Source organism: Ptychodera flava, chromosome 6, assembly GCF_041260155.1.
Source record: "Ptychodera flava strain L36383 chromosome 6, AS_Pfla_20210202, whole genome shotgun sequence".
Taxonomy (NCBI): Eukaryota; Metazoa; Hemichordata; class Enteropneusta; family Ptychoderidae; genus Ptychodera; species Ptychodera flava.
Window position 1 is genome coordinate 45,325,975 of NC_091933.1, and position 27,921 is coordinate 45,353,895.

The following is a 27,921-nucleotide window of genomic DNA, read 5'->3' on the forward strand; positions in this document are numbered from 1 at the left end:
AAAGTTTGTGTTGTTGTTGTCATGTGGTGCTGAATTGGCGTGCTGGCGAAAACGGGAGTGTTTTGAGCTTCAGGAAAGTGAGTTTTACCGTTTTAGAAATTTATCTCATATTTTTATGAATATATAATGAGTGTGTTTGAACCAAATTTGAAAGTCTTTTATCGATACTGTCTGGTTTTACTCAATGGTTTACGGTCACGTCATACCGTCTTTTACACGTTCGTCAAGGAAGAACATGTTTATTGAAACTGCTGGCGTGTTATGTTTTGATGGCATGAAGCAGTGTTCCTGCCCTGAGAGCTCACAGAGTAACTATGGTTGCTACGCTACTGACAGCATGATGCCATCTCGTCGTATTTTTCGCATAATCTCGTGCAATTATCAACCACAAACAAAGTCTCCAAAAGTTTAACACCGTTGAAGCTCATTTTAATATGAAAAGGCCATAGTCTACCTAGACGACCATGGAACAAAGGGCATGTCGCGTTGCTAGTCTATTTGTCTGTGGTTGAAATCAAAATTACCATAGCTGTCATGTCTCTCTGCAATGGGACACAGTAAAGAGTTGTCTGGAGCACAGTCGTCTTCGTAGTCATAGGTTTTCCAAGGCGGTTATTGTGACCAAGTAATCTTAAAGAATAACAAACACGTGCAATGTCCGATCACAGTCCCTCCAACCCCGGGAGGGGGTGCTGTGGTGCGATGGAATGGTAACAGGGAATAGTTTGTCGGCCGTTTTTCTTTAAAAAAAATAGTCTAAGAATACTAAAAGGTTTTCATCTCGATTGATACAATGAAAGCCGAAATAGTTTAATCAGTCCACAAATCGGAGAGATACCCATAGATGTTTTAGCTCACTCAAACAATTACTAAATAAAAATTTAAATGTTATTTGAAACAAAAGATGTGCACTTAAGGATTGATTGTTAATAATAATGTTTTAGTGAAAAGTACGTTTTTCTTACCAACTGGTTCACGAGACGGCTTTGACAGTTGGTGTGTAGCTTCCTAGAGATTTCATCACTTTAACATTTGTGTGCAACCTTGATGAAATTACCAACGTCGTGGTAAACAATCTTCATAAGATTCGAGCGTTTCAGTTGTCTCCTTAATACTGATTTGCAAGGGTTTCGAACAGATTTATTTTTGTCAATTCTACATGACATAACCTGCGATAGTAACTTCATAATGGCAACGGTTGATGTATTATGTTACTTATATATCCTGCGAATCACATCATCTTCATCGTTATTTTGTGTCAAATATCGCAAGGGAGCTGTACAGGCCATGTGTTTCATCAAAACACTGCCACTGGCCTTTCCTTCGCAGAATCTGCTGTATAGTTTACGGCTGTCTCTGCCAATCCTTCGCTATGTGGTGGCTTGCTGATCACCCTAGCGTGTCTAATGCCAGCTACACGGTGTTTATTGATGAGCTAATATCTTTTAGAATTACACATCCGTCGTGTACGGGTGACTAATCCTACCTAATGCCCTCCATATACTAAATATTAAATGTAAAAATGGGACCGTGTTTCAGGGACAAGCATAAATACAGTTTTCAAACCGAATGGGTAAACCTACATTTCTTCGAAGAAATCGAGACCTGTCATATCCAGGCATAAAACTGGCTGTTTTTACTAATTGATTACTGAAGCCGTAGTAATATCGAAACGCCTTCAAAGTGAAGACAAAATTTAATAATCAACGTTTCCATGAGTAAAGATTGGACTCCATATAAGTAAGAACTTTAAAGATGCAATGAACTCCGAAAAAATGAAATAAACGTTGACAAAATTGCTGCATCGACTGCTTATAATGATAGCGATCATAGAAGGGGGTTTGAAATGATTGTTTGATGTGCAATTTTTATCAAATATTGTTCGGTTTCAACTTTCACTAGGAACAATATGCTGAAGAGTGATAATAGAAACTTTAGCGTCATTATACGATCATATACGAAATGTAACACGGAACAAAGCCGTGAAGTAAGGCATGATAAATTATGTTACACAAAAAATAGACGTCAAACATAAATAATTACTTTGCAGTGGGATAATTGCTAATAAATAGGGGCAAACTACTATATTAGTAAATATCTTGATATTATCTTGGTAATTCATAGTACACTTTTTAATTCTCATTATCTGACCGATGGTGACCCTGAGTACAAGCCTGCGTTTGTGTTCCCATGGCGACAAGTTCATACTGCGTAAGTGCCGCGACTACATTATTATTATTATTAGACTTTATTTATACTCGATAGACTGTTGAGCCGAAGGCTCTTCTCACACAGTGTCGAGATGCAAGAAAAATACATGAAGCATTCGTTCGCCCCACATCAAGAATACGCCACTTTCAAACAAGGCCGCCTACTGGGAAGTTGATCACTTCACGCATGTGCAATTAAATGGGGCATTATTTTCTTGAAGGATTATCAAGCTGGCACTGACGCATGCCAACCAATAGCAAGCAGTCAATTTTAACACTCTACGAGAGAGCAAACGAAATCAAAACAAATAGCATTTCAAGAAGCTCTCCTCTTACGCCTGTTGACTTGAATGGAAATTCGATGAACAACTGAACGGATAGCTGGTCGGCATTATTCAGCAACTACATGGTCAGTGACAACACTAACAAGCACTCTTAACACGACGAAAAATGTTCCTGATATCTATGTCCAAGTACATTTACGTAAGACTGTCACCAACAAAACAAAATAAAATCAATAATATTATACACATGTGCAATACATGTGTTTATGTCCTTGTCTTATAAGTGTAAATTAATTGGTTCTGGAATCGCTCAGTGATGGCATTGGATATAAAGGTAATCACGACAATTTGAAAGTAACTACTGTGCAGCCATACAAGTTCATGTCATGACCAAAATCAAACAGAATATGTATGGCAGGTGGTTATTTCCCAGTACTAGATTTAAAAGAAATTGGTCAAGGCATATCGGAAGGGCTTGTAAAATAAGCCGATGTGTACTCAAATGGTATGAGGCAGTCCTTTGGCATGTCTGAGTTAAGGCTCTATCAGACATGAAATATTACAACAAAATGGCCGTCTAGCGACCATATTGGATTATTACGCGAATCAAATTGACGTATAGAAGTACACCTGGGGTTGTGTTCTTATGCCAACTTTGAAACAAATCACTCCAGGTATGCCTTAGTTGCAGGTCCAGACATGAAAGTTTTAAACAAACTGGGCACTTGGCAGTCATATTGGATTGCATCTCGATACAAATCGACGTGCAAGTATGTGAAATAAACGCGTGTCATAGTACTGACTTTGAAAGAAATTAGTCCGAGCATCTCCGTTAAAGGCTTGCAGGAGGACGGACGGTCGTACAGACGGGCGGATAGGCGGGTGCACGCAATAATGGAAGAACGAACGGACATGACCAAAACGTTTAGCCCCTCCCCAAAACACCACAGCGGACCTCGTCAGCGGGGACTGATAGAGAGGAAACGGTGCTACTGAAGCTTCGTAAAAGCCCTGCGCCCGTAACTTTACATTATTCGACATTCTCGTTCCTTTTTGCACAGAACCTTTACGATTATTGTTTGTCTTTGACTCAGTGCTTGGATTTTGATTTGAACACGTGATGTAGAGCCGCAGATGGAACTTGGGAGATTTGATTAGCTTTTCGTGCGTTCTGTCACCTTACTAATTGCGTCAGTACATTGTAATCAGTGACAAAGACAGAACAACTTACGTTCTTTGACAGTTACACGCTGGCTGCTCAGTCGACTTATCTCACAGACCGTAATTTTAATTTGTTATTTGCGAAGTTTCTATAATATATCTCCAGCTCTCTGAGCCCCAGTCACCACAGCTGGCTTAACTGTAAGAGAAAGCCTGCATCGCAAACTGGGAACTTGAAGACATTTTGAGTAATTAAACGAGTTTCACACAAATATTGTCCAGTGCATCGCTTGATTTTAAAATTAAACCACATTTTATGACAAAGTTTTGTCCCGTTAAACATAATTGTGCAGGTCCTCTATTATCCACTATAAAAATTATCTTTTAATTTATCACACATTTAACCCTACATGTCTCTTGAAAGCCTAATTCCCTTTGCTTTACTTGTATTCGTCGGTCATTCTTTCATCTTGATCCCTGATATTACAATACATTATCGGTAATAATCTTGGATATTTACGTCAGAAAACTCATGAGTACAGAAGGTGCAATGATATATATATTTTAACTTTGTACTGAAGTACGTACAGGTGAAAGTCAGGTGTTTCAAATCTTTTCAAAACCTTTTTATTTTACTTGTCACTCAAAGAGTATGACAATGTTATAAGAACAAAATAAAGGACCCTCCAAACCGTTTAGCTAACAGTATTCAGAGCCTTGCATTTAGCGAAGACTTCAAAGCAACAGTGGCATCTGTAATTCAATCGGGTCAGTATTTGGTATATCACGGTCAAAATTACACAAACCTGTGTATTTTCCATAACATTATCTTTCTGCGCATTTCAGATCAGGAAAATGGCAAAATTGGAAACAGTGGATTTCAAATAGAGTTAGCAGAGTTACCGTAAACATATGAAAAGAAATATATTTGAACTTTGCCTAAACAGTAGGTTTTGTAACGCCGGCAAAATCTTACTTTACGCTTTTAACCTACTACTGCAAATCTGCCAGTATAGCTGTTACGACATGTCGTATCGATTTGTTTAAAGGGGCATTGGATATAGCACAGCGCATTTTGCTCAAAATTACTTTTGCAAAGATTCATTCCATTTCCATAAATATGTCAACCCAAGATTAAAAATTTGGTTTGGTTCATCTTTCAGCATCACAAGCAGTCGTAAGTAGGGCGAGAAAGAAGTGTAAACTTATGCAAATGTATGCAAATCACTCAATTTCCTAGCTTCTTTAAATACAATATAATAAAATAACAATTTTGTTAGGCAATAAAGTTATTACATTTTAATAGGAGTCATTTCAATTTTCCTTAACATGATTTTAATCTACACGAGTGGAACTAATTTTGGAGAATACGATCTTGTAATAGTTCAAATTATCAAAATGGCAAAGTGTCCTATAGCTAAAAGTTACAATATTACAAATTACCCATAAAACAAGCGCATTATGAAAAAAGAAAAGTAGACGCGTTTACATTTACTGATTAAACTAACATTTATACGAAATCCAGTATCCCAAATTAGTTCCACTAGTGCTTTTTTAAATACCAGTCTTTCAACCTATGCCATTTAAGAATGAGAAAAGATAATGCAAAACCCTATCGTCGTATTTTCTATATACACTCTAGTTTCAAATGAGATATTAAATTTCACAAAGTTGTATCAAGTAGACTTAATTGTAATCATTAATACCAGAATCTAGGTTTTTCACCGAAAAGATATACCTCATTCATTTTTCCGAGTGAACTATTGCTACCACACTAAACTCAAGGTTTTCTGCTTTTTGAAAATATATAGTATGACAGGTTTTCATGTCATCTTTGATGAGAAATATTGCTTTAAAAAGTGTGTTGGTTAAGTGCAGAGCCACCTTAACCCTTTCACCACCATAGTTTAGCCCAAACCCATTGTTATCAATGGTAATTATGGACCTCTTTACAGGAAATTGGGGGTAACAGGTTAAATGGGCCTAAGGATCAATGAGTGAGTGCATGCGGGATGGCAAATTTGATGTGTTAGTCATACGTAGTACTTCAAAACTCGTTCTGTATTTCCTTTACTATAAGGTTGAAAAGAATTGTCAGCATTTGCTATTTCAAGAATGTCTTCCCTGAATTTTACAATTGTTCTTTCAGAATCAACATTCAGCATGTACGGTTGCAGTTAATTACAGTATAAGATAAGATAAGATGAGATAAGATAAAACACTTTATTTTACCCTCGAGGATGGTTGAAATTGCCTGCCAAAACACGTCACACATAAAGAAAAATCCAGAGAATACACATACTTAACACATTTTAAAATGCGAAAAAAAACAATGAAAAATGTTTAAATCGTTTAAATCCTCAATTTGAAGAGCGGACGGATAATTGCAATAATGTAATTTAAATTTGCCAATTTAAAGTGGCACTAAAATGTATCACACTGTTCATTGAAGATCGACGAGGAAATCATTTTGATTGTGTGATCCTGACTCAAGGAAATTGTGGTAACTTATAACTCAAATCTAAGAACTAAAAACCACTACAGTATCATATCCCTTAAATTGTTTTCATTAAATGGCCAGTACCCGTAAGTTTTAATGATTTTTTGTCCATTTTGTCTTGCATTAATTACAAATTCTTGTTCCACTCCCCAAAAGATATTCAAACACCAAATATTTAGGTTGTCAGCAAAGCGTTTATATGTGAAAAGTGGTTTGTTATTGTTTACTTTTGAATTCTAGTCCGAGCTGGTATCCACATGCCAACATCAGCAATGCAGTATTCAAATGTAAAGGCTTAGTTGAGAAGCTCAACACTGTATTTCAACATGCTTTGAGGAGTAACGTGGCCATTTATAAAGTTGAGAAATTGTAAAACACGTGGCAAGACCCCCCTTTAAAGACAAATGCGCACATAATGGGACCGAATGTCTTCAAGTTCTGGCGAGGCGAAAAGAGACAATGAAACAAATGCCGTTTTCTTAGACAAATTACCTCTCAGACTCAGCGTTATTATTCCCTGAAGTACGCCTGATAAATTAAAGTTTTCCCCGAGAACAAGTCAAGAATTGTATTTCGATCAATCTCGTTCAAATGTTTAACATTTGCAACACGGCAGGTCCAATCGCAGAACGTCGTAAGTCCAATCACCTCATACCACATCTCGCTGCCACTTTGTGGAATGTCGTGAATGCGTTTAATTTACAAGCAATTACAGTCACTGTGCTGCAATATTTGCTTGGTCTCTGAGTAAATCATCTTTCTTCTTCAAACCATCACGTCGTAGGCGGTATTCAAAGTGACCGCACAATATCCTTTACAGTTGTTTTTGCATGCATACGACTTCGCAGTGGACGAGGTCGTTTGATTTATTTCATTATCATATACCCATGCCCATATTGCTTAATCCTAGTGACGTTCACCGTAAAATATCAGCGGTGACATTTCACGGTAAACGTCGAGATATGCACGATAAACGTTATCGGTTCTGGAGTTTTCCCGAACTACATTAGCAGTTTGTTGGTAAAGAACGTAAACAAACAAGATGAGGAACACGGGTATTTCTGGTTGCCAAATACAGAAATAACATGTCGAGTCTTCTAATGTTTTCCCATGGTTTTCCTGTTAAAGTTCTCGTGCAAACATTTTGCCGTTCGGCCGGCGCTGCACGGTCTACCCCCGAACAGGTAGTGAGCGCATGGCGTGACAGCGATGTCGCGCGCGCGACGACTGTTGACATGACAACTCGTAGGGTAAACAAACAAAATGGCTGCCCCTCTCCGCGCGAGCTCCGTGCCGTACGACGATTGAGCGCGATAAGGATAATGCTGAGGACAGTTTTTGATCGGTTACAATTGTAATAGCATATTGCACCTTAAAAGGTTCCTCCTTTATGACGAATTTTGTATTCCGGTGTCTTTCTTCTTGGGGGTTCATCGAAATATGGAGGACTTGCAGCGATCTCGCGCGTGATGTTTATTTCGTCGTATAAGCTTACTTTATGAATGAAGCCTGTTCACATAAATATTCCGATATTTATGCGCAAGGCGTAAGAGAGTAAAGCCTCAAAATTTTAAGGTTTTTCGTACTATTAGCAAGCATATGGGCATGGGTATATGATAAATCGGTTATTACCAATATCGTCTGTTCCTTTGTGTCGTACCAGCATTCGTGTCATTTGTGCTGCGTCAGACACGAGACGAAGTCGAGTGTCTGACGCAGTACAAATTACACTCATGCTGATACGACACAGGATCAGGAACAGGCGATATTTGCTAATGACCTCTGATCATCTCTCCTTGTTATTTGAAGGTGAGAAAATATGTGTGTATATCGAATACTTAGCCAAATGTCACAAAATTTTTATTTTATTCAAACTGAATTTTGAACTTAATATGTGTAGGTTTGGTTTATTTGCAGAAGAACGGACAACTCAATGTGACCAGTGTAGCTTTTCAGGTCAATGATATCAACGTTGTTCCTATAGCAGGTGCCGCATTGTTGACCGATTTACCAAATTTCGGAACTCACAGACTGATTGGCTTTTCGGACCTGCTAAGTTAATGAATGGCTTCTCGAGTTTCCGGCTGACTAGCAGTCTTTCTAACTTACAGAAAGAGTATAGCTATGTGTTGACCTCCTCTCTTCCTTTCTTCCTTCCTTCCTTCCTAACTTCCTTCCTTCCTCCCTCCCCCGCTACTTCCTTCCTTCCTTACCACCTCACTGACTCGCTCATTCAAATGATAGCCAACCCATGGAGGCACAGTCGGACAGTGGTTAGGGTACCGGACTCGTTATCGGAGGATGGCGAGTTCGAGACCCGATGGGTCCAGAGTAACAGAGTCACTGTCAAAGTACGGCGAGTTCGAGATTCAAGCATGGTGTTGTGCCCCTGAGCAAGGCACTTTACTCCTCATTGCTCCATTGGGTACTGGGTTATGGGTATCTCATCCTGTAATTGGGTTCGCCTATCAAATGAGTAATAAAATAAAGTAAAATAAAAAATAAAAATAAAGTAAAAAAACATCAGGGACTGGCTAGGCGGCTAGCTTACTCGGTGCCCTACCCAGTGAATGGCACCACCGCTTCAGTCTGTAGGACAGGCTACTTGGCTAATGGACTTACTAATATTCAAATGGCTGATTGCTGTCTCTGCAACTGAATTTTAGAGTAATCGATTCACAACATGTGACTTGCCTCTCGACGGAGAGACTTATAATGTTGTGCCGTGCATCCGTTAAATTTTGCGGGTGTTTTAATCAGCCGGTTAGTGATATCTATTGTTAAAATTTATCCAATCACAGACTGTTAATTCTCCTTAATTAAATCATATTGGCTTTGACAAACATTTGAAATATGGAAGCTAGCAAGGATATTAAAATTCTTTTTTTTTCTTGTACTATAGGTACTTGCCGGTGACACGGAAGAAGCTATATGTAGCCATGCCATTTACTATGCAATATGGAGAAAATATGGTGCTCTCCCTGAACGATTTAATTGGAATGCCAAATACCCAGATTTATTTTTCTATCCTCTTAGGCCGGAATTAGTGGAATCAACGTATCTTTTGTATCAGGTATGGTTTACAATAAGCATTTAGGTCACTGTTCGATCATCGCAGCGGGGTCATGGGTCATTTCCCGCAACCCATGACAATACGAATGTTAAAGACCTCATTTATCAAATGTACGCCTGAAATATATGTTCATGAGTAATCTCCGCCGAGTGCCCTTGAATAAGAATCCTTGCATCAGTTTCTCAATTCCACCCTTGAAAAACACAGGGCAATTTAACTTTCCCATTTTGCATACACAATGTTAGTCTCTAATTTACTGATTTTAACTAATCAGGCGGACAAGAACGGATTTTTGTCGAATAAGTTTCAATTCAATGTTACATTTGTACTCACCAAAGATGATATGACATCGACATTTTCACATAAACATATACTCAACAAGCAGCGTGCAACAGGCTTTATATTGAGAGAGGTGTTTGAGATGGAAATGTTAACAGCGAATAGTCAGGGTTCTCCTCAAGGGGAAGCATGTAGGGATAAGCCTCCCATTTGTGTTGTTTTTGTTTTTTTTGTGGATTATTGAGCCGTCAATTTATATGTTAATAACATACAAAAGGATATATTTTCAAAACAAAAGAATATGCAAATTGTGAATCTTTATATAAATTGTTTTTCAAAGCTGTGTGGAGAACACAGTTACTGTACTTACCTGTAATTTTAGTATTTACGCACAGAGAGACTGAAAGACAGAAAGACTTTGCTTATACTAAACTAAGTTGACCTCCAAAAAGCATAAAGGTCAAGGCAGTCAGAGTCTAACGAATAAGATGCTGATAAATTGCAAACGAGTGTCTTTTGTAGGTCTAGTCTTTCTAAATCCACTTAAAGAGTACAGGTGAACTCTGTGAGACAAGAGTTATTCTGGATTTAGTATGGCGTGATTCCTAAGGGGAAAATGTTTCTATCCCGGGGCAAAAACCGCAATTTAAGTTCATCTTTTAAACATACACTGCATGCCTGGAAAATGTCTGCTTCACACGTCAAGTTGGGTATAACGAACTCCAGGCAGATCATTTTTTCGAAAAGTTCAGCCGCTGCGATATAACAGTTACATATGTTGACACGAACCGTGTGATAGATGAAGACGGGGTCGTTGTTTTCATTTCTCGTCTCCTTTTAGAATGTCTGTACATATATTTATTGATGATACACACACACATATTAAAGTAAAATACATAGTTTCGGTCGACCTATTGAGTGTGCTTTATGTAAAGACCTTATTAGGCAGTGTTCTGTGACAGTTATCTCGTCGACTAACTGAGTATGGCAGTTTGATTATCAATGTCATTTACAAGATGTTAAACGTGGAGGCGGATTCTAGCGACACTTGAATGTCTAATGTCAAGGAACTTCCAATAATTATCCATATCCTATTTTCTTACTAATTAGAAGCCCAGGGCCTCGCAGGAAGTATTGAAAAAAATATGCTTTCAGCGGCTGTTAATGTTGGGGTTCTTCTAACTGCATTGCCTTTCTCAATTTCTGTCCCTTTTCAAAAGACAAATAGCATTGGTTTGTGTACACTTTTCAGTGAACTACCTGCAGGCATCCTTGCTTTGTGTTAACAAAATGGGAAAAACTAGACCCAAACGCATTCTTTATAATCGAATGAGATCATGAACTCATTTCAGTACATCTGTCGATAATATAGTGCTAGTGATGCGTTGATGATTTCTATCGATTTTTCAACTTATCATTTGTCAAGATTTTACTGAATGTCACGGAGATGCTGTAGGTTATTTAACAGTCCATGGTGATTTGAAAGTGAGACAGACCAGTCGTATTGTCAGTATTCAATCGCTATCCGGCCAAGTGTTGTTGTTTTCCTGTCATAAGTATTAATTAAGTACCATGTACTTTTTCTATTCAATGAATGCAAATGTTCCTTTTGTTGTAAGGGCAAAGACTGTTCTTGTTTCAATAGCACACAGTTATCTCTACAAATCAAATAATTCAGAAGATCTAGAACTTGGGCACTAAATTGTAAATTTGCTCCTGGTGGATTGACGAGATTATTCGCTGAAATGTATTCTCATTTTCTTTCTACAGGCAACAAAAAATCCATTTTATCTTCACGTTGGCAGTGATATTATACAAAGCATAGACAAATACGCCAAGGCCGAGTAAGTACCTAGTTTTAAACTTGTGCGTGGTACAAAAAGGACAAAAGAGTGTGAATGTTTTTCTGCATGTCCACTGAAACCCTAAACATGTCGTTTGAACATAAGCAGATTTCGAATTAAACGGAGCACAATCGTTGGATGTGAACATCAAACCAGCATGGGACAGCTCCGGTCGCATTGTCTCTAAAACTTCGCAATTGCGGATTGTCTGATCATTCTGATGTACCAATGTCGAAGATTATCATAGTTTTATTGTCAATAGTTCTGTATTTGCGGTTACTATGTTTAAGGAGTTTAAGGGAAACCGTAAAATCTCTTGCTTAGTTATACTCCATACCTGGACTTGACACTCCCGTCAATGACGATATAGCCAAGCAAACAACAGAAGAAATTGTTAGATTCGAAAAAGGTCACCTTTATTTGACACGCTGTTGGAGCGACAACTGTCAACCCTAATTACAAAATTAGTCACCATGGTGATCTGATTTGTACTCGAACACCACGCAAGGTAACTCGATTGGACACTTTGGTGATTAGTTCATCGAACACTGTGAACTGATAGGCATGTTGCGATTTAAAACTTGTGGCCAGAATAGAACGTATGTGAATGCAGCTGCTTATTACCATAGTTGAGCACGTTGGATACTACCAATGTTTCGTGTTGTATACACAAAACACATCGTGAATAGCACTTGGCAACATTTCAAGCTGGAATAACTATCGATTGTTTTTGTTTAAACTCCATAAAGATTGCTTGAAGTTTCTTGATTGATTACTGAGATTTCATGATTGCTACAAGCATTTATAGATCATTGTAAGCCAAACAAAATGGGGACTGTCAGATAAAGTTTACTAAGAGACAGGATGATTTAGTTGATTGGAGAGCGCCTCCACAGTTTCCTCCAAAAATGCGGACGTGACAGGCTGTCGCCAGAACCTTGTTAAACAAATATCGCTCATGGTTTAAAAGCAATCTAGCTGCGTTTAAATTGACGTAACGCAGTAAAATAGCCTACAATAAATAAATTATGATTCTAAAATTACTATGGAGACTAGGCGAGGTTTAAGGCACTAAGATAATAACCAAGAATGCGAAACAAACTTCGGGCGCTTCTTCTTAAATATACAAGGTACATCAGGGCAATGGAAAGATAATGCTTATATCAATGCGGGTCTTGCTTGAAATATCGCAAGCTCATATATCCGTTTATATGTTCTCAGTTTATGGATTTTCGCTGTCTTTCCACTAAAAAAAATAAGATGGGCAATTAGCTTTTTATTGTCATCACAGATGTGCGTGTACGCCGGTATCTTCTAGTTGCCTGGGAGAAACGTTAGTCATTTCCGCTCATTGCGACAGAATAAAGATGAAATTTGAACCACTTTCCTCAGAAGCCTTGTTATATATGTCAAATGACAGCATGTTGTTAATTGGTACTGATCATGATGTATTTCTGTGGGCTTTATCGAGAGTCCGATTGGTTTTGGTGTGAATTCAGAGTTGAATTGCACGAGTGGTTATTGTAATGCAAATCAGAATGGTTAAAACGAGAAAAACAAGTGCGCGCTGATTACTCCTCGTAAATCAAGACATATCTCGCTATGCAATTAGATCTGTTCGGACTGTTGTGTGCATACACGGTGCTCACAGCACTGACCTGGAGACAGGAGTATTGGCACGGACGAAACGCCTGAAAGATAGTCAATGTAAAGTAGGAACACACCGAAACATCCCAATCAGTACAATTGCTTTAATCAGATTTGCCATCCGTCCGACGCTATCGACTCTCTATATTAATGAATTCAAGGACATGTAAAATTCTAAGTTTTAAACCATTCACTGCATATTAAGTTACTTCAACTGCCCTAGCTTTGCAAATATACACCGCCACCATTAAGTTTAGAGAACAGAAGACGCAGTGTAGAGCAACATTTCACTATCTCCGTCACCTGTTTTTGATTGATAAAAAAAGAAAAAAATAATAGTTGTGTCTTTTCTTTCTGTAAATATTATAGCCGCTGTAAGATATCACCAGTCTCGTCGTACACAGGTTTGCTGTTTCTAAATCAACACAGCAAGCCTTTGAGCTCTCCAAGGATAAAACATTCATAAAAATTAGCCGACGTACAAGTCACAATACTGAATTCAATTCCACAGATCACCTCCTGGGGACTAGCATCAAGTGACTAATACAAATGGCAATAAATTGATCGATGCACGACGTCGATTAATTACGTAACTCTATATTTTATCACCTTTTTTGTTTCACAACAAATTTCGTCTTAATAGTGCTCTTTTCTACCTTTGTTGATGAAGTAATGTTAATCTTTCGACAGATAATTTAATATGAATGTTGACAGTTGAAATCATTGAAGGGTTATACATTGTCTCACATGTTTTACATAACCTGTTTGACCACATTTCTGACTGACCTCCGCTTGAGTAATTGTAAACGTCCACGTGTATGCTTTGATTTGCCAGTTTAGGGTAACCAGCTTATCGCTGCAATTGATATGTAGACGATATTGTGAATCTTAAATAATATTTTGTAAAGTGATCAAAATGTGCGGCAGATGTGTACCCTTCAGGGTTGTAGCGACAGACTGATGAGAGTAGCATATGTGGATAAGAATATTGAAATACTTTTTCATTTTTTTTTTGAAAAACCAACCCTTTCGGATCAGTTGTCATGCAAGTCTGATTTTTCTCTGCCTATTAAGGCAGTACGCGCCTCGAAAGTGAAAGCCTTGAACGTTTGCTCAAACTTTCCTCATTGAATAGCAACTTTCAACAATACTCTTACCAAATCGAGAATTAAATTTAGGCGTCACCGTTCAAAGTTTAGTACTAGTGAAACAAATTACCTAACAGTTACCGATATTTTAAGTTCAACATGGCCACCATCCCCGAATTAACTCTATAGGGAAAAATAAAAGTTTCGATTTTCGACAATCTAAGACGGTACATTTTTTCTTACTCCAAGAGCATTAAACTGAGCCCCAACAACTGGCATTAAACTGAGCCCCAACAACTGGTAGACAGAAAAAGAATTGTAAACATAGAGGGTCCGAATATTTGTCCCCGAAGCATATTCTACCATACATGATCGTTTTCTTTCTATTGTCATTCGACTTTTTATCAATCACTTTTTCACCCAAGTCAGATCTGACTCCTTTTAAACGCTTCAACGTCCATCTTATTTTGTCTTTGTACCTGTATCTTTGAACCTCTAATTGTCGATATCTCAAGTCCTTCTCTGTCCGCCTCTATACTTGTCACCTTCTCTGTCCATATCCGTCTCTTTTGCTCTTAATATGTTTTGCAGTATGTTCACTATGTCCGTATGTATGTCATGCTACTTCGTTTTTTGATGTCCCTCACAAGTCTCTCAATGTCTTTCGTTAGAATCTAATGACTTATATTACAAATGTGACCACTGACCCTTCGTTTCCTATTTACCATAAGCTCTCAACCGGGGAAGGGGTAAAAATTGGGTTCTGTGAAAGTGCATCGGTCGTGCCACGGTCCCTCAACGGACCGTGGTCGTACATACGGTTTTGCTCGCAGTCAGTGTGTGCTATTGTGAACCATGTCACCGCCCATTCTTGCCCTTACGTTTATTCTTCATTGTAGACAAACTGTCTTCTCCGTATCGAAAAAAAAATTGTTCACCTAGGTCAACAACGCTAGAGGCAGCTATTATTGAATAACATGCATAGCATACGACATATATGTGTATGTGATGAAGATGGTGATTTCATTTGCACATAAGATATAGTGAACGTAGATATCTCCTCACCTTGTAACTGATAGAGTTGCCCGTCGCAAACCGATAGAGTTGCAAAACGCAAACCGATCGATCCTCTGTAAGAGCTGGTGTTTCACGACTTTTGGGTGGAGAGACTGCAGATTTGCCTATTTAATGCAAATACCATATCACAATGCACATTTGCATAATTGTTGGGGTTTTTCACCGGCCTCCCCGCTCCTCTATCTATTCCCTGCTCCAAGAACATCATTCCTATAATGCATGTGATAGCGGATGTATTAAACAAATAAAACCCATCGTTTATCTCTTAATAGCCGTGGAGACCATTTTGAGTTAGTCACTTGTGTATCGTACATTAAAAGTAGTGAGCAACTTATTCCTAAATCGATCTAAACTTTCAACGCGCAAATATCTCTGAGGAAAAAAATGTGGATTTTTCGGTTGCCAGATATGCCCTATGGTACTCGATCCGAACGTAAACTTTTCAATATTTTCAACAACGCGATCATGTCGATTCATCAAGTTCTCTTTAGGCACAGTGAGCAAAAAATAACAAAACATATAAATGTTCCGGACGAACTAATCATACTAGTGTTTCCCAGGGGTCATTTTACACGAAGCATGCAGATCGATTATATCATTTTGACCTTGCCAATAACACACGAAACAGAAATATTATAAACTCTCCCTACTGACAAGTATAATTCTGATAGCGTTTTATAATAATTATTTTTGTCACGTGGTTTTTAAATTAGTTTATCTGACTGCCAGTAAATTACAAGAAGATAAAGCGATACTATCCTGCACTGAGCGAATGATATGTTATTAATATATCTTTGTACCGTGCTGCAATGTTATTTCTAGAGTTTCAATGTACATATTCATATTTTGCATACATTGATGAATATTATATTTTCACTGACATTCACTTATCCGCCACTAGAAAGTACATATATATGTTCTTATTAGCCCTAATGACGTTTATTACCTCCATGCCAAAACAGCGAAATCGTCTTAAACAAACAGAACACAATCTCATCATGATACGGGCTTTGCCACTTTAATATCTATTATCTCAAGGACATAATTTTGTGTCATCCTGTTGGTTAAAGGTATACAGCCACCTGTAATCTAAATATGCCCAGATATGGTCAAAGGGTTGTTCCTTGGTATTCAAAATGCCCATGTTAGGGCGCTGTTTTTTAAAAGCGGCAACCCGCTTAAAATCTGTGATCGGGTAGATTTTCACTTTCCATGGTAACTGTGGCAAAATTGGAACAGGTGACAGTATATTTTTAATTCAACTCAAGCTAGTTTACGAATCTGAATCGGAGGCGAAAGTTTTCTGAATTTTTACATGTAATGAGTACAGATCCTTAATACTTATCATCGATACACTGGCGTACATGTGTTCCGATAAAAATGGTGAACTGTCTTGCAGCGGTACAACTGACTGCAAGTGAAAGTATTCGGCTAATTTACGACTCGAAAAAGTCTAAGAAGAGCTGTTTTTTCACCGTTTTGGATGACCTTCGTCCAGTACTATTTTGCAGCATAGTATGCGCCCTGCAATCAGAGCTGATGTCCCTTTAGTGCTATTTACCGCGGTAATTTGTGTGAGTGTGTGTGTGTGTGTGAGAGAGAGAGGGGGGGGAGAGAGCAGCATTGAAAATAATTGGCTTTCGAATGTGTTGTAAATCATAGGCAGAATTATATCCGAGGTCGATGGAACGAGGTTGCGCGTCGTGATAACTTTAACCTTGGATTCTATTACTGTATACACAGTAATTTTCATGTGTAATGTTATCAGTATGGTTAGTGTTAACTTGCTTACAAGTAACACCATCAGTTCATAAATCAATGTTTGATGGTAATGTCCTCTGTATGTTATTAGCAGGGTTTACGCAGATATTAACAAAATCGTTACACATTCTGAGTATACACGAGAAATAACAAATGGCGTATGGGCGTGAACAAGTTTTGGAAATGGTAAAATTTCAGAAGGGCGAACATGAAGTGACAGTTCGTTTGTGCTCTAAGTACAATGTCTTCGACATACTTCAAACATTTTCAAGCACGACGTGGGAGAAGATCGTCTCAGTCTCTTCGGATATTTGTCTCTCACGACTACGACCAGAAAACCTCGAACGCCTCTTAATACCTAGGGTAAATTTCCAAACCCTGTCGCCACATAACATATTGTAAATGTAATTTATGAGGAAAATAAGGCCCAGATATGTAGAACACAGTGTTCTGGGATTTAGCACTGAGTCATTTTTCCGGCTACGATCGATGGGAAACGCGATGGATGCCCACAGGGAAATCAAATGATAATTTAGAGATGTCATAGTATGACGTCACTCTGTGTTAGGGGGAAATATTCGATATGCTTCGTACACTCTTTGATCTGCCATTTCCTCCCTTGCTGTTTCCACGGTGACATCTTATCACAACATTCCATTTCAGATGCGGCTACGCAACACTTCACAATGTGATCGACAAATCCCAAGAAGATAGAATGGAAAGTTTCTTTCTCAGCGAAACTTGTAAATATCTGTACTTGGTGAGTCTATCGACTTTCCTCAAGAGAGATGTTAATTCCTCAGGGCAAGCTTATGGTGTTTAAAATGTACAATTTTTGTCAGAGATGCATAGTATGTATTTTTAGCTCTTTGTAAGATAACCTAGGGTGAGTGGACTGGCAATTTCTCCGCTAGATTGATCAATATTAGATTTGGAGAAGTGGTAAGAACACTAACGCAGTCAAGTCAAGTGACATATTACCTTTTCTATGTAATGGACACTCACAAAGCCCCTTTTTGCAGGTGATGGCGTGTGGCTCTTCTCTCCCTGCGTGTAGAAATTAGCTTTATAGACGGCGGCTGTGATTAGGCCCGGATCAGCAGGTGCAAACGCACTCACTGTATCATTTACGGTACAATCAACAAAGGAATGAAACTGTCTAGGAAATACGTCATGGTGAATAATGGCTGACCTTTACTCGTAGAAGTACAGTGAACATCAACAAAAACTATGTATAGACTATATTACTTCAAGACGTCCATTTAAAACCAACTTTCACTTGAACGACTCTCGCTTGAAATCGCCCAGTCTCGGTTTTCGGCCGACGTGTTCGCCTCTCATGGGAAAAACTATTACACACAAAGACAATAGATTGGAAACTGAAAACAAAAAATAAACGAAATAATAACAGGCACAAGGTGACTTGCGCATTAGGTAGGCAGCAGTCACTTGTGTCGTTATGAAATGAACTGAGGGCCAATTAATCGTGACCGTCAGAGTATCACATTAAGATCTTGGGGAGACAGGTGACTGCTCGTCTTGAAAGAAATTATCCTAGTTTTTACTTGATAAGCATTTTATTTTAACGTATGAATATTGACCGGATATGTAATGCCACATGAAATCGAGTTTTCCTATTTTATACAGTGTACATATTCAGCAAAAGACAAAAAAGAAATACAGCTGAAGCAGCAAAATGTTATACATAAATTAACATACTTTGACAAATTAAGGAGAAAGCGATAAGCGCAGTTGACAAGGTCGCGATTCCTTAAAAGTGAATTTAGATAAGTTGTTGCGCAAAGTTTGTTATTAACTGTAAATTATGCATCCAATTATTGAGGCTGCGAGTAGAATTCGCTACGACCATACCAGCTCACGCATGTGCACTGATATAGTTTCAAAGTGCATACAGAAGTCAAATCAAAGGCTATGGGTGGTCTTGGAACCGTTGTGTCTGTTTTCTATGAAGCGCTACACTCTCAAGAGCTTTACTCTCCTCCAGGCATTTAGGAAAAATATCGTAATACAATAAAGCGAGTGCGCTGCTGGGTTTGTGGAGTTCCGCTGTTGCTTAGGAAAAAGGCATTTTGTACCAACAAAAATACTATGGAAACGCCTTTGGTCTGTGAAAATAATAGTGCACTATTACATTTCTTCCGCTGATATTTAAAGTTCGTCACTGTAGATTCTTTCTAGAATTTGTATCTTGAAGGTGTTTTCTGGCTTGTAATTCAGTGCCGCACAAGTACATTTCGTTTAAATTAGTTTCCCTTCTTCATGTAGGAAAGGGGTTTACATAAGGAAGTCCTCTCTCGCCCTCATTATATATATATATATATATATATATATATATATATATATATATATATATATATATATATATATATATATATATATATATATATATATTACTTGATATTGAAAAGCGTTTTACCCCTCAAGTGTGAACTGTGGAACAAAGATTTCAGTGTTGGTTTAGTGAATAGATGAAACAAGGGTAGTCTCCATACGACAAGGCTACGTTTGGATTTAAATTATGTCTCAGCTACTTAAAGGGATATAGTCGTCGGAACTGCGCCTGTGCGAGTTTCTTGTTTACAAACAATGTATTTCATGCACGATATCAAGATGCACCTCATCATCATAGCTGCAACATTTAAAATATACGATGATAGATTATGACAGACATGTTTTAACTGTCATCAATTACCATTGTGCCTTGGATACATTGTTGCCATGGGCCGTATGGGTCCCATACGACCTTTGAGCGCAGTTCCGACGACTATATCCCTTTAAATGTTGTTGATACTTACGGTATTACGACAAGAACGTCAAACTATTCTGTGATTATTCCTCGATTATTAGCAACAGGGAATACATTATTTGAGCTAGTTATATCGTGAGTAGAATTATGTCAATATAATTGACTTTCTACTGGTTAAGTGTCAACACCTGTGACTTGTGTACAGTACCAATGCATTGACAGACAGAGAGAGTATGTTCTGAGTACGGATTTCCTCAACTTTCACCGTCACAGTAACCAAAAGGAGTTACAAGAAAAAATAATTTGCATGAGAGATTGAGAGAGTGTGTTCTGTGTAGGTACTCTCTCAACTGGCCCAGTCACAGTCACTAAGGGATGTTACAAGAGCAAATACTTTCCATGAGAGGGTGTTAACTATTTTGACATAATCGCATGAGTTGAAAAATAACTCTGAGTTCCTCGGGAATACTGGATACGTATACTTTTCATCTAACCAATTTCCTTATCATTATGCAAGTTCAAATCTTGTCAGAGCTTCGAGACAACTTTTCTGTCTCCTTTGAAGTAAATATATAGTTATTAAGATGGCGTTGCACAGCGCATTTCGCTGACAATCACTTTTTCGAAATGATTCGTTCAATTTTCATTAATGATATTGGTTGGGTTCACCTTTTAGCATGCCAAGCAGCAGTAAGTTTGATGAGAAAACGATGTACATTTATGCAAATTTATGCAAATCATCCGCTTTTCTGGCTTTTTTTTTCTCATATTTTCAGCATTTCAAAATAACGTTTTCAGCTTTCAAAAAAGTTTAACTCCACTCTCGCTGAGTCAAATTTTCACATCATGTTTTTAAATGCTATTATATTACAAAACGACAATTTTGTCTGGCAATAAAGTTCTTACATTGTGAATAAGGGTCATTTAAATTTTGCTTATCACGATTATCATTTTTTTGCCGAATATTCGTTTTTGAACCCCTGCCATTTATGAATGAGAATAAATAATGCTAAACGAAATTGTTTTTTCTACATATAATCTAGTTTGAAAAGAGATATAACATTTCAAATAGTATCAAGTTTTTGACTTAATTTAATTGTTATCAGTAATACCAAAATTGTTAAGATCAAAGGGAAACAGTCGTCGGAACTGCGCCTGTGCGAGATTCTTGTTTACAAACAATGTATTTTGTGCACGATATCTAGATGCGCCTCATCATCATAGCTGCAATACTTAAATTATACGATGTAGATTATAACAGACATGCTTTAACTTTCATCAATCACATCATGCCTTGGATACTGTGTTTACATTTGTCGTATAGGTCCCATACGACCCTTGAGCGCAGTTCCGATGACTATATCCCTTTAAAAGGCCAGTAATGCTATTAAACTGTCACCCATAACTTCGTGTATTATTTCCCGAAGCATGTTGATAGACAAAGTATTCAGCGTGTCATCTCATGCGTAGTTATTGTTGACAAGTGAATTCTGCTCCGGACTAGAATGTAAATGTAAACAATATGCGTGTATTTTACACATATAGACGCTATGCTGACAAGCTAAATAGTTTGCGTCTCAACATGCTTTATGGAGTAGAAACTTGAAATTGACATAGAAAAAAAAATAATGAAATAATCATCCAAGATTAGCATTACTGGCCCTTCAAATTAGCTCTTTTGACGTGACATAGTAGTTCGTTAGTTTGTAGCATATATAAATTCTAAGAAGGTTGGATGTTTCGATCGATGCATGCTCAGTACACATTGAACAGATGTATACTTTCTGTGAACAATGTTGATAGGGTGCCGGGTGAGTTCTAATTGGCATACAATACTAATGATTGGAAAGAACACGCTAAATTCATATCTCGAACATTGCACCTGATCTTCTACTTTTCTCGTCATTCTTCCATAATGTCAAACGCGCCCTCATTGCTCTCAGCTGTATCGCTAGAATGATTTTTTTGCAACAGATAATATTCACTTATTCATCGGCTGCATGTTTGTTTGTTTCGTCTTGTCTCCAGTAATCCGCCTGCTCGTGTCGGGAAAAAATATCTTGTACATGTGGCCACGAAATCTGTCAATCGGTATTTATTGCCTTTCTAGTAATGAGTTGGGGACGACAGCGGACAAGAATCAAATAAGTATTATATCATAGCAATATATTGATGGCGCAAATACTGCTTTCTGATTGGTCAAGAAATGAAAATGACCGTGCTATATATTCGCAATATAGCATGGTTGGAACAGGCACGAGCTCTCAGCTAGAGATTGTTTTTTCTTTTCTTTTTTTACGTTTCACGCGATAATGTCAATATAACGTTATGATATAATAGCAATAAACCATCTCCGCAACGGGTATACCACTCGATTTTTACAAGTTCGCTCCATACGCTCGCTTTCGCTCGTGCACATGTGTGGCGAGCTGGTCAAAATATCTCAGTAGGCTATACCGTCGCTGAGTGCGGTTTATTGCTTAATTATTACCGAACACGACGATTTGCGTGCCAGGTATTCTTCTGGATTAGATTCCGCGTCGACATCGGCACACAGCTAGCTGATGCCTCCCCTGGAAAGCTGGTATTGGAATAAAGATAGCAGGAATTTACTACAAGAAATTTTTAATAACTTGTCAAGTTTCCGCTCCTTACGAATCTGTGCAGGCTATGGCTTAAGCATACTCCTGACCTTTGTGAAATCGGTGCTGGCTATGGCTGAACATGCACCTAACTTTGTGATGTAAATACCATTCACTTCTTTTTAAACATTGACGACAAACTTTGACCTTTAAAGTATTTTATATTGGCCTTCTTAACAAATGTCTATGGTTTGGAAAAGCAAGAATATTTTTAAAATCAATATCTTTGAAAGCCAGTCCCTCAACATTGTATCATTATCTCTTATTGTATGACAGCTGTTCGACCAAGATAACTACGTAAACAAGGTTTCAGACAAGTACCTTTTCACGACAGAAGGGCATATTTTGCCGATACAAAGGAAATATCGGGAACAGACGACTTGGGATCGGAAAGATAAGACAAGAGTGCATCCACATTTATCCGGTTTTACCAACAAATCTTATCATGTAAGTTCATACCGATTATAGCTTAACTTTACAGTAATTACCATAGAATGACATCGAGATAAAAATTGTCATGCATTCGTAGTTACGCTGTTTGCCGAATTGCCTTTGTGAATAATTAATTTAGTTGTAGGATATGCATCATTTTCATGAAATGTTAATTAAGGCTACTTCCATGGAATGTAGAGGGAAAAATGCAAGGATTGTTTCATGTTGTTTGCTGACCGTAACCATCTGATGAAATTCAACCCTAGCAATTCTTGACAGTATTTCCAGGCTCTGCCTTTGCGGGGATGGTGTTAAAGTGTAAAATGAAAGTAGACCCTGGAAATCTGTGCAAGGTTAAACTGTCTAATCATGGGAAGTGTCAGTAAATCACGTGCAAGTTCACATTTTTTACTCATGCATGCGAATCAATTTATGTACGCAGCTGAGAGCTCGACTCTACAAAATTGATACTTCCTGTACTTCAAACGGAATCTGTAGTCGAGTGAACTGGCAAGTGATAACTTTATCATTGTACAAACATATTTTATCCAAAAAAATTCAAAACAAATATTAGATCATTACAATAACCTTACAGTTGCTGATATTTTTTGTGTTCTTGCAATTATTGAAAACGTGCAACGTCCGAGAAATGCTAACACCTGGTTAAGACGACATTTTCATTTTATTTTATTGCAGTGCGACAGTATACCGAACGAGAGACAATTTTTCCTTCCGTTGAAAGAACGTTATTTCCGTCAGATAGATGAGTTTGTCGGGCTCTGAAATCGGCAGTATTCCGCAGAGTGGAATGAATCAGGTTATTTTTGTAATTGCGCATTTAATTTACTGGCGATGAGTTCAGGCATGCGCGTCACGCTGGGAGTGTGGTTTAGAAGACGGATTCCGTGACGTCTGTGATTGACACATACCTGACCGAGCTAATGACCATCACACCTAAAAGTATTTCATTCCATTCGGTAGAATAAGTAGTCGATTATTCTTTCAGCTTGGTCTTGTTGTAGCGATGTAGTGGTCTTGAAGAAACGGATGATTTAATTTAATTTGTTTTGTTTACGTCGTTAATTTTGGTTTCTCGTCTTTATTCAGGCCAGTGTCTTCTAATGTTGATTTCTTTAAAGAGGAGGTGACTTTCTGTTGCTAGTCATATTCTCAGTGTGTGGCACTGAATCAGTGTGTTGATTCAGGAAACCACGCACTCAGCCAAACTGTGTGTCTACGATAATGAACGACTCCTGCAAAGACTGCCAGATTACGAGACAGTCGCCGATCATTAACTGTGTACTATGTAACCTTGACCGATAACACCCCTCGTCATGATCCCACAAGATTTTGGAGAATTAAGGCACAGCAGGTGGCCATTTTGGTTTCCTTCAAATCATCCATTATCTGGCAAGCAAAGTTAGGCAACAAATCGAAAAGGGCAATAGATAGCTAGCGGCTTTTTGACCGCGGCTATTCCGATACAAGTCAGTACTTATTCCGTTTTAACGAGTCATTCAGCTTTACATCGACAAGAGAAGTCTTCCATATAAGCACTAACGCATCAATCAATCCAAAGCTGTCGCCTGATTAAATCCAAAACAAGGAAGCTAGGGCTCCATAGTCAGACAGATGATTCGATGAATTTTAAGAGGGGCGCATAAACAATTAATATCAATGTTCCCTTTGTTTTGATGTTTGTTTTCATATCAGCTACCAAAGACCAAATCTGAAATACTGCACATACGAGTGTGTTCAGCCATCGCTATGGAATCATGCATTTTCATTGAAACACTAGGGGGTCCAGCCATCGCTATGGAATCATGCATTTCCATTGAAACACTAGGGGGTCCAGCCATCGCTGTGGAATCATGCATTTCCATTGAAACACTAGGGGGTCCAGCCATCGCTATGGAATCATGCATTTCCATTGAAACACTAGGGGGTCCAGCCATCGCTATGGAATCATGCATTTCCATTGAAAGACGAGGGTGTTCTATCGTAGATATTCGGGATAAGTCCAGTCATTGCTTCTTAAATCAAACATTTAAACCTTACAATCTTCTCAACAGCTTCCATGTTAATGCAAAGGACTGGTGCTAATAATGAGAACATGTTATTTTCTATCTCTTACCAATATATATATATTTGACACAACTTTATTAAATACGAGAAATGTATCATTTTGTATAAATGCGTTGTTCTAACTTGAGAACGAGGGGAGTCTTCTAGCAAATCGCAAGGTATTTACAAAATCGTATATTTTAATTCGTCGCGCTTCCAATATACAAGCTTTCTCATTTGAAGATATTTCTGATCGATCAATTTCATTCAGATGACTGAAATCTGGTTTATATTCAAATCTCGGGAAAGTACAACATGTGCTGCGCGATCATCGTGGCCTTTAGATTCACAAGATTGCAGATCATGCGCGTACGGCCTTGTAGCCTAAAAATTATGACAGTTGATATGCAAAACAAAAAATCCATACCAGTTCAAAATGACCTTGGCCAAATGTTTAGAGCGTGTTTGATAAAATCTCGGATTTGCTCTGAGCTGAATAAATACTTTCTGTGAAGTAGCAAATGAAACCTAGTCACCTTATGTGACGCATACATCATGTAAAGTCAAGGTCAGTTGTTTTACGGAAAACCATTGCTCAGAATAACATTTTTCCTTCTTTTATTGATACGTGTGTATTTTGTGACTTTCAACATTTTGATGAAATGTGAAGACCCTTCATAAGCTGTAATATCACTGGCTGTGATTTTTTACGAGTTTTCATTTTATTACCTTTGGCGGGTCTCACATGATGTAGACATGTATGATTTAATCAAAAAGAATCGGTTACATCAAAGTTTAACTCAGGTATTATATATTTGATGACATCGTTTAACCATGTGACTATTTTCTCTGTCAATTATTATTCCTGGTGTTGTTTTCAAACTGTTTTATCCTTTCAGACTGGTTTCTCCTTGAAAACAAAAATCAGACATTTTCTTCATTCCCAACAAAATGAGACAGTCGAATCCTCAAATTTACAGATTTGAGATCACAGGTTTATAATTTGAGAAATATTGATATGTCTCTATATTCGTGGAACTGTTATTATCTTTCCATATTTAATGTATTTTTTCCAGTGATGTAATCACCAGTACATGGTATGGCGGCACAATTTTCTCAGACATACTTTTGTAAACTGAAGAGCTGCTTACCCAATTGAAATCGTGTCTTTGGTAGAATGGTAATCTTGGTGAAGAGGTGGAAAATTTCAAATTAAGCCAAACGCAAAAAGAGAAATACTGATGCAGCCTCAGAGATTGTTGTCGGTGCCAAATGAAATTTTCATAATCTCTCTTTGAGATATCTTGAGGCACGAGTTATTTGGCTTAAGTCAAATTCACTTAAATCAACTTGATGGTATGCTTGCGGGGAAAAAACACTGTGCCTTCAAATGCATAATGGGTGATGTTACTGCTCTTGGCTACTACCAATGTTCTTGTGAAATCTACATAGACGAAACGTTTATTTTGAAATACCAACCATTCCTGTCTTCACAAATGTTTCATAATAAATGATACGATTTAATATATTTATATTTTTCTTGGCTGCATTATTTCATTTTCTCGAATAGTTGTAAGCTGTCTAGAGTTCAACAAGGTATTAAATATTGTAGGCCACTCCTCGGAAATATTCGTTTTCAACAGACCTATGCTTGGTTTATGTTGTACCACAGTCCCTGAGAACTGTGCACAGAGTGAAAGCTACCAGCGACGTAGAGTCAATGTCACTGATAAGCACAATCTCCTGGGTGTCAAAAATCAAAAGTCTGCATTATGTAAAGCAGGGCTCTCGTTTCATGTATCGACACTTCCATATCACAAAGTTGAACTCCAATTCCAAACATGAGTTTTTCCACACTACCGACTCCACCCAAGTATTTAGTGGTCAGCGCTCTAATCTCGATAGTCAACCACTACGCCCCTCTTAAGAACGGTTGTTGTTAGTCATGGACGAAACCATTTCACAAAGGAGAGTTCCAATTTAAGATTTAAGAGCTCCTCTCTTACAAGAGCCAGCCTGGCGAAAGAGAAAGCGACCACCTTGGAAAAAATATGTCATCTGTGTACCTCGGAGAAAAGGACGAACTTCTTAAGGAAAAACGATCAACTTCCAGCCCATAAATGTGATAATATTCGCGAGCTTTTGCTTCAGAAACGAGATAAATATGATAATAGAATTAGATTAATATAAAAGACCTTGCCTGCCCCCTTGTAAAATATCAAAACCATTTCGACTGATATCTATTACATCTCAAAAAAGACAAACTGATGAACTTATGAACCTTAACCTATAACAGATAAGTTTATAGATGACTATTTTCCTTTTTAAGATATATTTTGTCGGCATATTGAATTATGTCGACGCAATTGGGAATTTTGAAGGTCATAGATAAAGTTCACAAGATCCTGAGTCACTTTCCCACACATTTCTCACAGCGATTTTATACATGTAATTAACTTGCCTCGATTCAAATTGCGAGTTCAACCTAAGATTTGAAATATTCTACTTAAAACGAATTCTCGAAATGACATTTCTGATGTGAACAAACGGCAACGGATAAGATAGACACACAGTCATGTGGTAAACAACGCTCATTTTGAAGACGTCACACGTTCTCTTGACGCATGTCATTGGTTGTATGTATGAAATAGGTCAGTTTTTCACTTTTTTCCAAGACTGAGCATGGATTGATGGATCGATGATTGATTGATTTTTATACAGGGATAATTGTAATAATTGAATGATAATAATAATTGGTTTATTTACCCGATTTGAAAAAAAAAGTCAGTTACATGACACATGAACTCGAGAGGGAGAAAATAACAAAGTAAAGGGTAAATGGGGAGTCGGGAAATAGCTTACAGCTAGTCTAGCCCAAACCCCGTCATGGTAGCTTGTCTGAAAAAACAGAGTTAGCAAAGGGGGCTCATGATAACAATAACAAATAGTTCTTCAGGTAAATAAAAGAAAAGCGCTGAAATAATTACAATATCGTAGAAGATCACTAAATTACTACATGGCAAAAGTGAAATCTGTTACTGATTGATCAAATATTGTCTAAAAGTGTGTTTGAAGTTATGTAGAGAATTTGT

General features: G+C 37.8%; 2 protein-coding genes across 2 annotated transcripts in view; one reads left to right on the forward strand and one right to left on the reverse strand.

The window, feature by feature from the left end:
• Nucleotides 1–26,357, forward strand: part of LOC139135935 (ER degradation-enhancing alpha-mannosidase-like protein 1) — a 492,448-nt gene extending 466,091 nt beyond the window's left edge. Inside the window, exons 9-13 of the mRNA XM_070703714.1 lie at nt 9,058–9,228; nt 11,278–11,351; nt 17,588–17,684; nt 22,610–22,780; nt 23,462–26,357. Coding sequence (XP_070559815.1) covers nt 9,058–9,228; nt 11,278–11,351; nt 17,588–17,684; nt 22,610–22,780; nt 23,462–23,548 — 600 coding nt within the window. The 3' untranslated portion in view covers nt 23,549–26,357. The remainder of the gene's footprint in view (nt 1–9,057; nt 9,229–11,277; nt 11,352–17,587; nt 17,685–22,609; nt 22,781–23,461) is intronic.
• The window catches only part of LOC139135936 (growth hormone secretagogue receptor type 1-like), a 157,757-nt gene that overhangs the window by 99,392 nt on the left and 30,444 nt on the right, over nt 1–27,921 (reverse strand). The gene's annotated exons all lie outside the window — the stretch shown is intronic.